Source organism: Mustela lutreola, chromosome 12, assembly GCF_030435805.1.
Source record: "Mustela lutreola isolate mMusLut2 chromosome 12, mMusLut2.pri, whole genome shotgun sequence".
Lineage (NCBI taxonomy): Eukaryota > Metazoa > Chordata > Mammalia > Carnivora > Mustelidae > Mustela > Mustela lutreola.
In genome coordinates this window covers 3,527,744-3,544,315 of record NC_081301.1, presented here as the reverse complement: position 1 = coordinate 3,544,315, position 16,572 = coordinate 3,527,744, and the positions used below count along the sequence as shown (strand labels likewise).

The window sequence follows — 16,572 nt, the reverse complement described above, 5'->3', positions numbered from 1 at the left end:
ATTATTTAGGGGCACCTGGGTAGCTCAGTGGGTTAAAGGCTCTGCTTTCGGCTCAGGACATTGGTCTCTGAAGAAAGACCCTTGATCCCAGGGTCCTGGGATCGAGCCCCGCATCAGGGGGGTCTCTGCTCAGCGGGGAGCCTGCTTCCCCTCTCTCTGCCTGCCTCTCTGCCTACATGTGATCTCTGTCAAATAAATAAAATCTTTCCCCAAAAAAGATTATTTATTAAAAATTGATTATTAGGGACGCCTGGGTGGCTCAGTGGGTTAAGCCGCTGCCTTCGGCTCAGGTCATGATCTCAGGGTCCTGGGATCGAGTCCCGCATCGGGCTCTCTGCTCGGTGGGGAGCCTGCTTCCTCCTCTCTCTGTCTGCCTCTCTGCCTACTTGTGATCTCTCTCTGTCAAATAAATAAATAAAATCTTTAAAAAAAAAAATTGATTATTAAAAGATTATTTGAGCAAGAGCGAGCGGGGAGGGGGAGGAGGAGGGAGAGAAAGAGGGCAAGAATGTCAAACAGACCCCCCCCAGAGTGTGGCCCCAACTCATAGCTCAACCCCAGGACCCTGGGATCATGACCTGAGCCAAAATCAAGTCGGACACTCAACCAACACAGCCATCCAGACTCCCCAAGTTCAGGAAGGTCTGATGTCAAGTTAAAAACTTCAGGGCAACTTGAAAAAGCACAGCCTGGATGACACCCCTAATCGGTAGTACCTACAGATAAGCCTGGCTTCTCTAGAAACCAATTCTCAACTGTCCAGATTCACTCAAACTGTGTCCGTGAGTGCAGCAGCCTAGGGGCCTCACTGCAAGCGTCTGAAACAAAGACCCCCTGTCAGGGTGCTTCCAGGAAAGCAAACCCTCAGGTCCATACACCTCGTTCTGTGTTAAAGACCCATCCCTGGTCCACTGGCGTACTGTCGGGTAGGAGGCCAAAGATGTGGGGCTCCGAATTAAACTTGAAAGAGGGGTTAGTCAGGAGAAACTGGAGGCTTTAATTTTCAGCATCTGGGAAACAGTTCCTAGATGCTGCAGTGAGTCTCACCCCAGGAAAAGAAAAATTAAGCGGATATAAATGAGCCATGCTTTCCAGAGACAAAGCCGAGGTCACTCTTACCGCAGCTATTTTGCGTGTCGACATAAGGGCTGGCGGCCACATCGGCCGCACGATGAGGAAAGCGCGCGGACACCTGCGGGGACACGGAGTCGCCGTCTTCGTATGAGGCTTCTGCGGGGTCCAGAGAGATTTTGGCACACTCTATTACAACATCGTGTGTTTCTAATCTCTTCCACCTAGAAGAGGCAACGACAGTTAAGAAAGGCAAGCTGTAATCCATTTAATCAAACACCCAACTCTCAAGAATGCTAATGCAAGGCCAGGCACAGAGCCAGGATTAGCGACGGACAAGGCAGAAGAACCCCACCAGCCCAAGCATTACACCGTGCTTACTAAGAATCAGGCATCCATTTTCTAAACCTCCACCTTCCCTGTTTAAACTGGGCATATCATGGGGCGCCTGGGTGGCTCAGTGGGTTAAGCCGCTGCCTTCAGCTCAGGTCATGATCTCAGGGTCCTGGGATCGAGCCCCGCATCGGGCTCTTTGCTCAGCAGGGGGCCTGCTTCCTCCTCTCTCTCTGCCTGTCTCTCTGCCTGCTTGTCATCTCTCTCTGTCAAATAAATAAATAAAATCTTTAAAAAAAAATAAAAATAAAAATAAAAATAAACTGGGCATATCAGGTTATCAGAACCTCATCCGAAGCGAAAATGTCAACAAACAACTGGGCAGAGCCTCCAAAGAGAGCACAAACTATGCCGGTCACTGGGGGAGCTTCTCCCCCAGACCAAAGGTCATCAAAGGTCCGGGGAGGCCTGGAAGCTGCTGGTGGCTGCGGTGGGATTTAAGGTCTCCTGTCAAAGCCTAGGGGGTCCTACCCCATCTCTAGACCGGCAATATGGCGCAGAAAGACTCAAACCTCGAGGAAGTCCATGAGGACATTTTTTTAAATCAGCCAAAGATTCCTGTCATATGACCCACAGTTCCACTTCTAGGATTTAAGCCTGTGGAAATCAACACACGGCAAGATACACAACAATGCTCAGCACAGCTCATCACAGAAAAAAGAAAAGAACCCAAAATCACACCAAGGGGATATATTCTATAGAAGAAAAATTATTACACCATCCTAAAAAGCTCTCAGCAGGTCACTGGCTGCCAAGTGTCAGGAAAGAGACTGACCACAAAGGACACGGAGAAACCTTGTGGGCATATGACACATTCTGTATCGTGAGTGTGACACTTGTCAAAACTTAACAAACGGATGAATTTTATTGTATGTCAACCATACCTCCCTAAAGCTGATTTTATTTTATTTATTTTTAAAGATTTTATTTATTTATTTGACAGAGAGAGACACAGCGAGAGGGAAGACAAGCAGGGGCAGTAGGAGAGGAAGAAGCAGGCTTCCCGCCGAGCAGGGAGCCCAACGTGGGCTCGATCCCAGGACCCTGGGATCATGACCTGAGCTGAAGGCAGGTACTTAACGACAGAGCCACCCAGGCACCCCCTAAAGCTGATATTAAAAGTCGTGTTTACAAGACTCAGTGGTTTAAGACGGTCAGGATAGTGAGCTCCGACAAAGATTCAAAACTACTCAGAGCTACGCCACGAGAGAGAGACGAGGGCACCAAGTGTTCAGATTAAAAGACCCGAAAGTCATGGGCGATGTCCTTTCCCTTCTCACCTCTCCAGTATTTGCCAAGCGGTCTACAAAGCCCTAATAATGAATACACCAGGGACCTGCTCCAGTATGAACTTTAAGACGGCGTAATTTCGCTATCCAGTTATCCAAGAAAGCAGGAATCCAGCAAGACTCATTTTCATGTTCCAAATTTCACAGAAAAATCAGCACTGCACTAAGGGCACGCCATGGATTTACCCCAACAAAACATCAGCTTCCATACAATTGCTCTAGAAAACGCACCACTTGATCTGAGACGGTGACGATGGGATACCAAATACAGAACCAGAGAGTCCCCAGGGCACGGGCAGCATCCCTAGGGGCAAACCCTTTCGCATCAGCACCGCCCCTGCAGTCTGAGCGGGTGCTCCCTGCCCGGGGTTCCTGCGTGCTAAGGGCGGCCGCCTCCCCAGGTACTCCCGGCACCAGGGGCGAGGGGTGAGGGGACAGCACGGGTCAGGACGCTTACGTACACGCAGGAGCCTCGCTTTTAGAGAATCCAGTGGACTCACAACACAGTAGAATATACATTTACATGTCTGAGTTAATCGGACTTATGCTATTTCCTTGGTTCTTAAAAGCATTTTTCACATCCAATGTCTCTGAAACTGAGAAGTCAGATCTAATTAGTTGTGTGTTAGTTTTTGTGGCATTTTTTTCTTTCTCAGACGAACCCAAAATAGAAGGGCTCCGTGACATCTTGCATTTGATGAAACAGGGCTGTTTAAAGAGTCAGATAAAAGGTCCCTCCCGCGTCCTTCCCCTCAACCACTTCCCCGGTCTGTCGTCGGAACCGGTACCCCGCCTGCATATTATTTTGAAAGAATACGCTCTACGCTCTGAATTTCCCGTATACGGACTGTCCCCATCCCCTGCAGACTGCTACTAGGGCCAGCGAGGGCGCAGGCCGCTTCCGAAAATCCTTCTCCCTCCCCCCTGCTCTCAGCAGACGGATCATAGTTTTGCTTTCTTCAAAATTAGTTTTCAGAAATTAGAGTGAACTATAAGATTTCCTTTTCTGTTAGACTCAGTTTATCCTGGAGTTTGGATTTTTCTGTTTCTTGTCCTGAGTCCTCTGTGTTTCTATTACAATCTTCCTAACCGGACTCAACAGCTCTGAAACAAGGCCTGATACAACTTTTACACGACGCTGTGCAAATAAGCACCGGAATTACCCCCCGACCCCCGCCGCACTAGCTCCCCTCTGGAGGCCTCTCTCTCTCACTCCGCCGAGACTGGTTTGTTCGGAGGGCTGCTATGCAGTGTTACCCAAAGACTTCCCGTGACCACGATCCAAAGTCAAGTCCCCCTTGCCTCCTGGGCTCAGTCTCACCGGATTCCACTCTCATTCTGATAGAGCGCAGGCCCCAGTCGCTAGCTGAGAAGGGGGTCTATGGGAGGTAAGTGTCACGGAAGCTGGGCGCTAGGTAAGCCCCTTTGATCAGGACAGGCATGTCCTTCAATATCCTGATTGCTATATTTCTTCGTATTTTTCATACTTGTATTGGAAATTTTCTTCTATTATGTTTTCACAAAAGTTTTCTCCTCTCTATAGCTCTTTTTCCTTGAATGTTGGCTTCTTGGACTGATTATTTTAAGTTTCTTAGTTCTCTGCTCAGAAAACTCATCTCTATCCACTGATTCTGCTGAGACAGTCTTAACTCTACCTTCTAGTTCTTTTGTTGAAGTCATTTTTCACTTTCAAGGGTTCTCTGTCTCTGAATGTTTCCCTCCATGGCATTCTGACCTCTGCATGTACTCAAATGCCCCATCTCAGTGGCTACTCAGATACTTTCCTCCTCTCTCTGTATTATGTTTCTTTCTAGCTCCCTTTCCTTCTCTTTATGTTGGTCTCTCTCTCTTTCTCTTTTTTAAAGATTTTATTTATTTGAGAAAGAGAGAGCACAAGCAGCGGGGAGGGAAGCAGAGGGAAGAGCAGACTCCCCGCTGTGCAGGGAGCCCAAGGAGGGACTCAATCCCAGGACCCTGGGATCATGACCTGAGCCAAAGGCAGGTGTTTAACCGACTAAGCCACCCAGGCGCCCCTATCTTGGTCTCTTGTCTTTTGTGATAGAGCTTTCCTCGAAAGCCAGATGACCCCTGCCTACCACTGGAAGCGAGGCTCTCTAGGCTGGCCTGGAGCCTTCCAAGTTAGTATCACAGACTGAACATATGCATCCAATTATACAACCTCCCCAACCTACCAAGTCTACAGTATGGATTCGGTTGTTTTTAAATATAAACCTATGGGAAGGAGGAGAATGGGCAAAGACAGAGCAGCACGACAGGCTCCAAAAGCTAGAAAGCAGACAGGCCAGAGGCAACCTATGTAGCACATCCAAGGAAGCAGAACCCTAAGCTCCCATTGTTTCAAACCTAAAAGTCAACCTGACTTACACCGCAGGATCCTTAAAAAGCTAAAAAATTACACGTTGAGGTGCCTGGGTGGCTCAGTGGGTTAAGCCTCTGCCTTCGGCTCAAGTCATGATCCCAGGGTCCTAGGATTAAGCCCCACACCGGGCTCTCTGCTCAGCGGGGAGCCTGCTTCTCCCTCTCTATCGGCCTGCCTCTCTGCCTGCTTCTGCCTACTTGGGATTTCTCTGTCAAATAAATAAAAAAGAAAATAAAATAAATATATACATATATTAGAAAATGTTTACCCGTCAAGTACTTCTGGCACGGGAGCTAAACGGCAGGTAGGTGAGGACAGCTAGCGCGGGGAAGACGGGGTGAGAACTGTTTGAGGGTCCCGAGATCCCCTTCCCACCTCTACACTCCTGGGCAGCAGAAATCTGGGCTATTCTCTGGAGAGACTAAAACAGATTTTCGGGACTGAGCTATTCCAGAAATAGTTGAGGACACTTAAGTGAGCCATGTCCATTCTGAATGCCAAGACCACTAACCTCTCTCACCACCAGGCTCTTCCCTCCAGCGGCAGCCAGATACGTACACACACACACAACCACATACACGTCTCTCACACACACACACACACACACACACACACACGTCACACACACACATACCCAGGAAGCTCAGAGGTGACAAGTCCCACCCTGTGGACAGCTTTTTGGTCACCCTACCCAGACACCCGCAGATTACCAGATCTTTGCGGAAAGCCTCAAAGACTTCAAAAGAAAGACAGTGTACGGATTGCACGGGGAACAAACAACTCCCAGATACTCGAAGATGTGCGCATCCATGAGACCTAAGACAGGCGACTACAAAGAGGAGCACTGAGAGACCCATGAAAAGGTCTTAGATGCCCAGAACAAGGCACGAGGAAGGAAACTTACAACAGGATTAAAAGCTAAAGATGAGGAAACCTTCAGAAAGAACAAAAGAGCAGAGAGAAAAAAACAGGAGAGCAAAGAAAAGTAGAGGACACTCTAGGAGGCCCCGATCGACATCCCAGCAGCTCCAGACAGACAGACAGATCGGAAGGAAGGAAATCAAGCACAAGATAATTAGAGAAACTTTCCTAGAACGTGAAAGAAAGAGTTTCCAGATTAAAGAAGGAGAGTAAGTTCTGACGAGGCAATGTTGGAACATGAGAAGAATACAGGGAGGGCTCTACCGGCTCCCACAGAGAAAAACACAGCCAACACGGCCAACACAGCCATGAGAAAGAAGAAGAGCCTGGGGTCACAGCAGCAGCACTGGCAGCAAGACGCGATGTCTGAATAAAGCCTTCAGGCTGCAGAATGAAGGGCCCGGAAGTCTGTACCAACCACATGGCTGCTGGAAGGTACACTCCCCGAAGACAAGAGCAAACCCAGAAAAGAGGCAGGAGACACAGGGGATGGGAGGTTCTGCACAAGGCACGGATCCGGCAGGCGGGCAAATAGACAGGCATGTGGCGGGCCATCACCCTCGTCCCTGCACTGTCTTCTTGATGGGGGGACGCAGTGTGCAGGTGACCCCAGCCCGATACATTGTTTCTGCTCAGTCTGTCCTAAGTGAGCACTGATGAAGGCCCTGCTCTCCCTTCCCTGCCGGGATCCGCGGTGCAGGCAGACCCTGCCCTGACCTGCTCCTGGAAGCTGGTCACCGTGAGCCAAGAGGCAGCACACGCGCGGTCTTCGTCCTCTGCCACGTTTCAGCAGCACATCCAGGAACCGGCCTCGCTGCAGGCCCTGCCAGATGCTCTGACTTGGGGGAGCGCTGTGTCTCAGGTCTCCCCCGTGCATGACCTGGCCCACTGACGCCCCCGCCCGGGGCCCTGCAAACTCTCAATGAAGGGAAGCCAGATGAGGACACGAACACCGGTGTCTTCCTCTCGCCTCCCGGGAGCCCTCCTCTGATAGCGACAGGACCGGCCCTTTCCTTAGCCTGGCTCGACTTCCCAATTCACTTTCCAAAAGCACAACAATACATGGGGTAAAACTTGACAGAAAAGAAAGAACGATTAACATAAAAGCAAGACCGGACATTTCTTTGGAGTGAGGCAGGGAACGGGGAGAAAGATGGGAGCAAGCACAGGGAGAAACTGGCTGGTGGCTGCGGGCGCAGGGACTCCCGTGACGTCGCTGCACTTTACGGGCATAGCACGTATACCTGTCCCCGTGCCCGTCTCTCTCACACGAAGCTGTTTCGCACCAACTACGGCTCCGTGTGGCAGAGGGAGGGCTTGTGAGGGGAGATCAGGCAGTGAACCAGCTTTTTCAGTGGGAGATCCCCAAATGTCAGTTATGTGTGGACAGGTTTCCCCAAAAAGCATTCCGTCTTCTGCCAGCGGGAGCATCTGCCTAGCTGCCAGCCGGAGAAGGGGGGAGGAGGGAGCTGGGCATCTCAGCGCTCCGTGCAGGGAATCACTCCCGCTCAGCTCTGCCCGCCCCACCCCGGCATCCTCGAATGGGAAGTCTCTGGGAAGTCTCACAGCTGCTTTTCCCCTGGGGAATAAACCTGGAGACTTCTTGGGGTCCCCTGGAGGGCACCTGGCCACCTGCAGGGGCGGCTCTCCCCTCGACATCTACGCTTCCCATACCCCACTTGTTTCCAACCACACGCCGCTCGGCCTGCCTCACAGTCACCGCTACCACCGAGCCCATAGCCTTCCGGGGGCTCCGCGGACCACGTGTCTGCCCTGTAACCGCCTCCGCTCCCTGGCAGGAGCTGTTAATTCTGTACGTGAGGAGTGTGTTTCCGACAAGTACGAAGTTTGAGCTGCACAAGCCCGTCAGAACAGTGACTCTCTACGTAGAAGAACCTATATTCCCAAATAACCCCACAGGAGGGACATCGCCTTGATCACATGACTAATCTGTCAAGAGACGCTGTGAAATTCTGAGTTGCCAGCCTCATCTCTATACCTTCGAGGGTCCAGTTCGTGGTCCTTGGATCCAGTCACTAATTCCGGGTGAATTCGCACGTGCTCCATCATTGGCTAGAAGAGTAGGGGTTGACAAATTATAAAAGGTTAAATTTCTGTGGCATCTCCCCGCAACAGAGTATTAGTTGACAATAAAAAGGAGTCCAGACACCTGCTATAGCATGGATGACCCCTGAAACATTCCGCCAAGTGAACGAAATCAGTCCCAGAAGACCACGTACTATGTGATCCCCCGTCTGGGAAGCGCTCGTCAGGGAGGCAAGTCTACAGACGCAGAAAGGACATCAGTGGTTGCCCAGGGCTGGGGCTGGGGGCAGAGCCGAACTGCTTTTCAAAATCTGTCCCCTACTGAATGCACGGGTCCCCGCCGCAGCGCGTGCGCACGGCACGCGACTCTCCAATGAGCAGCCGTCACTCACCCTGACCACCTCTTCGAAAGTGTCCAAGTTCTCCTTCATACTGTAGTGAGAGCGTAGAAAGGAGACAAAGTTGCAGGGGTACATTCCGTAGAGGCGATGAAAGAGAGCGTAAACACTGGCGTGGAGATGGACAAGATAGATCTCTGTCACGTGGCCTGAAACAGGAAATCACGGACAGGACACTCAGCCAGACACAAGCAAAGGTGAGCACGCGGCCACCAGCGTGACCTGCGGTCGACTGCCCCCACCTCGCTCCGCAGATAACGAATGTTTCTCTAAAAGGCAAATCTGAACACACCAAACGCCCCTATTTAAAATCTATCAGGGGCTCCCTACGGCCTTTGGATAAATGCCGATCTACTTAGAATGACCCATAAGCCTCCGACAGATGTAAAGCTCCTCTCCGGTCTTCCCTCGACCCTCTCACAATGCTGACCTAACTTTCTCATGATAATCCCTCGCCCTAAAATCTGTTCTTGTTGCTTTTTATTATTATTATTTTACGTAAACTCTATGCCACACACGGGGCTCAAACTCAAGACCCTGAGGTCAAGGGTAGCGTGCTCTACCAACTGAGTCAGCCAGGGCCTCCCAGTCTGTAACGATACTTCTCCACTCTCGCATTCAGCATGAATTTCTTAAGCTTCTTGAACAGTCCTGTCTCCCTCACCTCTGCACCCTTAGTGCCTAGCACAGTGCTTGGTGCAGGACGAGCATTCAAACATTTGCAGAACAAATGTGAGAGATCCTTTTGAAATCAGACTGTAGTCTTAGCTCTGCAGATTCGTAACTAAGGAGTGAAAAAACTATTATCCAGAAACTAGCTTAAAGCTCTGAGAGTGGGAGAAACCCAACACTTTGTCCATCGCACCTCACCCAGACCCCGCGGAGAAGCCCGAGTCCACCGGATCCGCATGGCTCTTCCACAATAATGCACAGACCACTCCTCTGCCCCCAAGAGCGTCCTAAGTAACCAGCATCACCTGGCTCTTGCACTTATTATTTAATCCCGTACAGGAAGCCACATATCTGGTGTGACATGGCTTACACACTTCATCTTTCTGACATGAACAGCTCGTGCTGGGCTTCCGAAAGACTCCAAGTATCACGTGCTTACAGCTGTGGAATCACCTGATAGAGCCTGACTCCCTGCCAGGATGGGAAGAAATCCCACTACTACAAAACAAGGACACCGATCAGGACCCACCGCATCCTCCCTCCTTCACATGCAAGACACGGGTTTCTCAGAACCCGAGGTTTGTCTTCTGTGACAACAGACCAGCAGAGTAAGACAAAAAAGGTGCCACAAGCCTAGTCTTGTATTGCTGTGACCCAGACTGTGAAGGTATTTTGAGAGATGGAAGTTTACCAACAATGAGAAGGTTTTACATCCTACCAGTTTCTCTGACAACTAATGCTCTTAAGCCAACAGGATGAGGAAGGTGTCCAACAGCCGGGCTTCGTATTTGTGCCTACAATGAGCAGGCACGCACACACCCAAGGCACTCCTCAGCTGCTGGTGACCACCACCCCCTCGAGCCACGGAATTCTACACGCCTTCCTTCACAGCCCATGACCTGTTGATCACGAGTGAAAGCATTCACTTGGCAGGGAACAACAGGTACGTAAGGACATCTTTACCTGGTTTCTTCAGGCACCACGACGAAAGACGGCCGAAAATATCAAAGAAATCATGAAGGTGCTGCTTCCCCGACTGTGGAATCATGGGAAGCATGGTGATCAGCACTAGGACACCTGTTGTGAGGACGATGACATCGGTATCCATCTGCAGAAGGAACGGCCAGGCAGGGAGAGCCGTCGGTCAGGCACAGCGTCAGGACCAGCACACCAAGGTGCTGCTCTAAATTCCACAGGGATCACAAATTACAGGTCCCCTCACGGACTCATGTCCCTATCCCTCACGTCTGGGGGGGAGTGACACGGATCAGCTTCGACTGTAGTGAGTCTACCAAGATCACTTCTGCTGCCCCCGCACAAAGCTATATGGGAAACAAACTTCACCTTGACCTGGGGACGCCCAAGTCCTCCAGCCGGCGGACACTCTGCCTATAGCACATGGACGGAAGCATGACAAGCTGCCTTCACCAGAACAAAGGAACACGACAGTTTCCGTTCATGCAACCAAATCTTCACTTCACTTACTTTTTGTTAATCCTTTTAAAAAACACTACACAAGGAATGTAATACAGTATTTTTTAAAGGATGACAACAGAAGTCATCCTTTAAAAAATACTCTAAGAAGAAATTAGCATAGTGCTAACAAGTCTCCTTAATTGCTCACCTTTATAGCAGCATTTACAGATCAGCAAATAAAAGAAGAAACGGTGACCTCTGACCATGTCTATAGTTAAATATCAAGTCATATAACTTCAGGCTAATTGAAGATATTTAATACCCAATGGATAATGAATCAACTCGGCATAGCTACAGCGGCTCACCTGACCCATAATTAAATCATGAATGTTGGCCAAGTAACTGGAATTCAGATTTAAGAAACAAAATATTAATCGGAAGATTACCATGCAGGCTAAGACTTCATTATTACTGTTAAAAAAAGAAAAGGAAATCTACGAGTCTGGAAATAAAGCCTTAAGTAGATTTCGTTTTACATTAAGCACTAAGCCTTTTGTCACGGCCAACACCTGTCGAGTACGAAGAACATAAAATACTGGTAGGAGAATCAAGAACACATAACCAGTTCCATACAAAGGACTAACCCTAATTTGCTTATGGTAATACTCTAACGGATGGCCTGGGTAGCAGCCCATGAGTGACTGCCGAAGCTTACTTACCCTTTTGGAAAAGGGAAGTGTTCTACAACCTGAACTGAACTGTGCGGCCTCAAGATGGAGTTATATTCTCACCAATCCACTCACTTAAAAAAAAGTTAAGTTGTTCCAATTTTCCTTGTTTTTTGTCAACATTCAGTCCCATGTTTTTAGGAAGCCCTAGCAACGCGACTCCCACCTCCAGGGGGAATGACATGGCGACCCCGCTGCAGAGACACAAATCAGTTGCAGGGTGCTATATCGGACGACCCAAAGGTGCTGCCCACCGAGAACAAACACTACTGGGTATTTTCACGTCTCTGTGAGGTAGAGGCAGTTAGTATTAGCCACACTGTCTTAGTCTACAGCTAGGAAAGGGGTCCGGGAATTACAAGAGATTTAGCTAATAGCCTGGAGTATTTCAGCAAGCCACCGTCAAAACTAAAACCCCAAAGTTCTATTTAGGTTTTGACTCGCTGTGTAGAAAAATACACTACATTTAGTGCGTAAGGCAGACTGCGACCCCGGAGGCCTTGCATTAACAAAACCTTAATTATGGCTGCAACCAGCACCTGCTCCTAAATGGTTAAACAGAGCTGGCAGCCACTTTTCCCCGAGCTAAAAGAGAATCCGGGCTTCCCCCAAAGAGAAACCAGATGTTTAACGGAGGGAAGACTGGACGACGCCGGAGTCAAAGACGGTGGGAATAACGTCACGTTGAACCGTATCTGCTTCGACAAAAGGCGCTCACCATCACAGGGGCGCACAGAGAACGGACCGAGCCCCAACTCTGGACGATGTGCCAGTCGAGGAAAGCCAAATGCTGAAAGGTTCTAAACTCTCAAAGTTCAAACCTAGCTTACTTGCTTTAAAGCTCCCCAGAGTTTCAGAAACAATACTCATAAAGGCATTTCATTCAAACCCTTGCAAACATCGTACCTTGAGACATTTGAGTAAAGAAGGCAAAAGAGGTGCTTGGGAGAATTTGTGCTTCCATGGCGGCTGCAGCCTGATGACGTGCCCCAGCAGTGACAGGGCGGACAGCCGAGAGGCGGCTCTGCCCATGCACTCGTTCATTTTGTCCAAGAGGTGCTAAACACGTAAAAGATCAGGAGAAAGAGGTCTCAGTAAGGCTGGGTGGGGGTGGGAAGAAATCAAGGGAAATCCGAACGCAGTAGGGGACACCAACAGACGTAGCTGTGACGTATGCCAGTCCCCTGAGTTGCCACGGATGGGAAGCAAAGGCCACAAAAGATCTTTAAAAATCACAGTGGCACACCAAACACCGCTAAGTTCTGCCAGAGAGAGGGCAGCAAGTTGGCAAGTCCTGAAAAAGATCCCATGATACACATGTGCAAGTTGGGGGGGGGGGGGACAGACTCCCTCACTCCTTATTAAAGTACAAATAAGCTACTTCTTCCAATAAGCGCTGACCCCAAGCCTGCGACAGGTTGTTGACGCTGTGAGGGGATCCAGCTGGAAGCAGTTGCTTATGGTACCATAGCCCTGTCTACACAGTTTGGCCCAAATATAAACTGGGTAGTCTAGAAATTAAAATTCAACAGAACAAAATATACTGGAAAAGCACACAATGGCTGGGTCTTCAAATCCTGGTGAGCCACTAGCATACAGAAACTCAACAGGTGGGGCTCCTGGGTGGCTCAGTTGTTGGGCAACTGCCTTTGGCTCAGATCATGATCCCAGGGTCCTGGATCAAATCCTGCATCGGGCTCCCTGCTCGGCGGGGCATCTGCTTCTCCCTCTCCCACTCCCCCTGCTTGTGTTCCCTCAATACCTCTCTCTCTCTCAAATAAATAAATTAAATCTTTCAACAAAAAAGAAAGAAACTCAACACTTCACCGAAGTGTGCAACAGCAATGCCTTGTGAGCTATTTTCCACCAACAAAAATAAACACTAAGGAGCCCTGCACGAGCCTGGTGCTGGGCAACAGGACTCCACAATTAGGCCTATTAGCTGTCTGGATCCACAGATTTTCCCACACCGATTAAGTCCAAAATCCTACTCAAAGCATGGATTTAAAGATGGGCACCTTACGGGTCAGGCTGTCATTGTACAATGACAGGAATGGAATTATAGGATTTCTTGGAATAGCAAGAGCTTAAAACACCTCTGGAATACGTTTTATTTTGTAAACTTCTCAGGACACATGGGTTTTGCCAATTATTTCTCTCTGCAGTTGCAATCTGGGAACAGGATCGTCTGTGGCAAGAGAGGCGGAAGGAGCACGCTCTCGACAGACTGCACGGGCCGGGGGGTGCACACAGGAGCCGTCGCACGGGCCAGGGCCGGACTGAGCAGCCCAGCCCTGATGTCCAGCAGTTACCTTGTCGTGAGGCTCTTGCAAGGTAGTCAGGATGTGCAATACCGGCTGAGAATTTGTTTCCAGGTAATAATCCACCAAGGTGTTGACGAGCATCGGACCACGGTCTGAAGAGAGGAAAAGGGAAGAGTTATTTCCTTTAATATCCTCAACTCGCCTCAAATGGCTGTCGGTCATGAAATCCAGAAAGTGTTTCTTAATGCTTCCAAAGTTACGTGACATTCTATTTCTACCCGTCAATCCACTGAGGTTTAACAATAGGATGATACCAGATTAACCTGCCTGAACATCCACGAAAGCACTGAAATGCTGTCTTCTCTTACTGATTGCCATCTTTGATTATAAGACGGTAACCATGTCCACGGATAAGGGTGCAGATGATGGGAAAGTACAGAAGACGAAAGTCCTCGCTACGGGCCTCTCTCAACCCACTCCTCAGAGACCAACATCCCTCAGTCTGGTCCACGGGCTTTCCAGCCTTTTTCTGGAAAACCACACACGTGCGCATGTGCACACAGAGCCCCCACGCCCACGAACACAGTCTGAGCGTGTGTCTTCTTCCACTTAACAACATGCTGCAGACACCCTCCCGCATGGGTCCCTCTGCCCTTCTTCAGTCTCCCCGCGGACCTGGGGCCCCACTGCTCGGCTCTACAAGACTCACTGAACCAGTCACTTACTGGTTTTCTCTAAACTTCACTCAAGGCTATAATGAAACACAGACTCTTGTCAGTGGGACACACGGTACAGGCTTGTGGGACGATGGGTACTCCAAAAGTCTGAATACTGAGTTAGTCTCCTGCCAACAGCACCCATTTCTGTGATCAATAGTGGGTTTCTATCAACCCAGTAAGCAAAGAAAGAGAGAGGTCACCCATTTTTACACCAGAAGTCGCATACGTGATTTCCACACGGCATCTGCTTGAACACACTTGTTGGGGGGAGCAAGAGAGGTGAGGCTACACAAGAAGGCAGTGACTTTGAAGCTGGGCCATGGGGTCACCATGTGATTCTTACTTAGTAAGTCTGTGTGTCTATCTGAATATTTCCGTAATTGAAAACTTAAAGCACAGAGAGTGAACCCAGCAATAGCTGCTCTTTTCTCAGTGTTCTAGAAACTCTCCTTGGAAGATGAAAACCAACATCAGGAGACTGTAGTCACCCCCAGGTCAGTCTCTTCTGATGCGCAGATGAGCGCAAACGGGCATGGCCCCGCTTACCAGAGCTGAGGTTCTCTTTAAAGACAGCTGTCACTTCATCGCGCACACTCAGCACGGGGGAGTCCAGCATGGACAGGAGCTCCCCGATGTTCGCTTGCTGGGCCATTGTCTTACACGACTGCGCCGCGCCGGGTCCGGGACGTGCACTAGCGACTCTGCGGGCTCTTCATTGGCGCCCCTACCAGACTGAGAAAAAGGAAGACACACAGTGGGACAAAATGGCCCCGTTTCTCCTCATAAAAAAACTGCCTGCAAGACAAACCAGAACATGTGTTCAATGCAGCGAAAAGCCTGTCGTCCAGAATTCTGAGGAAAGAAGCCAGGGTGTGAGCATAATTCTACATCGGACAAACTTGCGAAGAGGACATCTATGGAACGCACCCACCGGAGAGAGACCGGGACACCGCCGCCAGTCGGAACTGTCACGGCAACTTAATGCCGGGACCACAGCACAGTTTTTTACTTTGATTCCTTCTTCCGACTCTGCCTTGGGTTTTGGCTAAGACTGTTTCCATCTCAAATCATCAATCTAAAAACTAGAAGGCGGCACGTGGGTGGCTCAGTGGTGAACCGTCTGTCTTCAGCTCAGGTCACGATCCCAGGGGTCCTGGGACCAAGTCCTGCATGGGGCTCCCTGCTCAGTGGGGAGTCTGCCTCTCCCTCTGCCTGCTGCTCCCCCTGCTTGTGCTCTTACTCTCTCTGTCAAATAAATGAATCTTTCAAAAAATAAATAAATAAAAAGTAGGTGAGCTATTTTCAGAGAAAGAACTAAAAACATACTATTTTCCTCTTGACACTCCCATCAATGCCTGGAAGCTGGTCTAGCTTATTAGGTCACAAGACCTTACATTCGATACCTCATTTGAACCAGGGACCACATCTCGGTATTTCACACAAACATCAGTCACATTCTAATGCCACCGGTCACAGGCAAGAGGCATGGAAAGGGGCACAAGGTAAATCTGTCCCATTCAGAGACTCCATTCCTGCTGGGGGCGGAGTCGCTGACTGATCTTTATACAAAAAAAAGCAGCTCCGGGCGCCTGGGTGGCTCAGAGGGTTAAGCCTCTGCCTTCGGCTCGGGTCGGTCGTGATCTCAGGGTCCTGGGATGGAGTCCCACATCGGGCTCTCTGCTCAGCAGGGGGCCTGCTTCCTCTTCTCTCTCTCTCTGCCTGCCTCTCTGCCTGCTTGTGATCTCTGTCAAAAAATAAATAAAATCTTTAAAAAAAAAAAAAAAGGCAGCTCATTCTCCAAGTGTCACTATCCATATTTACAATGATTTCTTTTTCTAAAGGTCTATTCTCAAAACAAGCACAACCAAGGATCATTAAGAGATAGACCTGCACACCCTTCACAAACATCAATGAATCCAGTCCTTACACCAGTATCACGGGGCTGGTTCTTTGGTCCCCATTTTATGGGGCGAGAAACAGAAACGAAGCCATCTGCCTGGGGTTGCAACGCTAGCAAGAGGCAGAACCAGAGAACTGAAATTTGAACCTAGATCTGCTCGACTACAAAGCCCTGAGCCCTTCAACATCAAGCAAACTCGTGGTTTTGATCCTTGAAGCAATTCCGTGAGGTAAGCAGATATCCTCTTTTACAAATGAGAATATGAAGTCAGAAAGGATAAATAACTTTGCCAAGGTCACCCAGTAAAGCAGCACTCGGATGGCTCAACTCCCAGGCCCAGGGCTGTGACTGTCCTTGGCCGCCATGGTGCTTCCT

The 16,572-nt window shown here is 49.5% G+C and overlaps 1 protein-coding gene across 5 annotated transcripts in view; it reads right to left on the bottom strand.

Annotated features, from left to right (window-relative positions):
- The window catches only part of TSC1 (TSC complex subunit 1), a 49,246-nt gene that overhangs the window by 18,263 nt on the left and 14,411 nt on the right, over positions 1-16,572 (bottom strand). For all 5 annotated transcript variants that reach the window (XM_059141284.1, XM_059141282.1, XM_059141287.1 and 2 more), the window contains 7 exons: positions 14,844-15,029; positions 13,627-13,730; positions 12,221-12,373; positions 10,134-10,278; positions 8,493-8,647; positions 8,054-8,127; positions 1,120-1,295 (listed from right to left, as the gene is read on the bottom strand). In XM_059141284.1, the coding sequence (XP_058997267.1) occupies positions 1,120-1,295; positions 8,054-8,127; positions 8,493-8,647; positions 10,134-10,278; positions 12,221-12,373; positions 13,627-13,730; positions 14,844-14,949 (913 nt within the window). In that variant the 5' untranslated portion in view covers positions 14,950-15,029. The remainder of the gene's footprint in view (positions 1-1,119; positions 1,296-8,053; positions 8,128-8,492; positions 8,648-10,133; positions 10,279-12,220; positions 12,374-13,626; positions 13,731-14,843; positions 15,030-16,572) is intronic.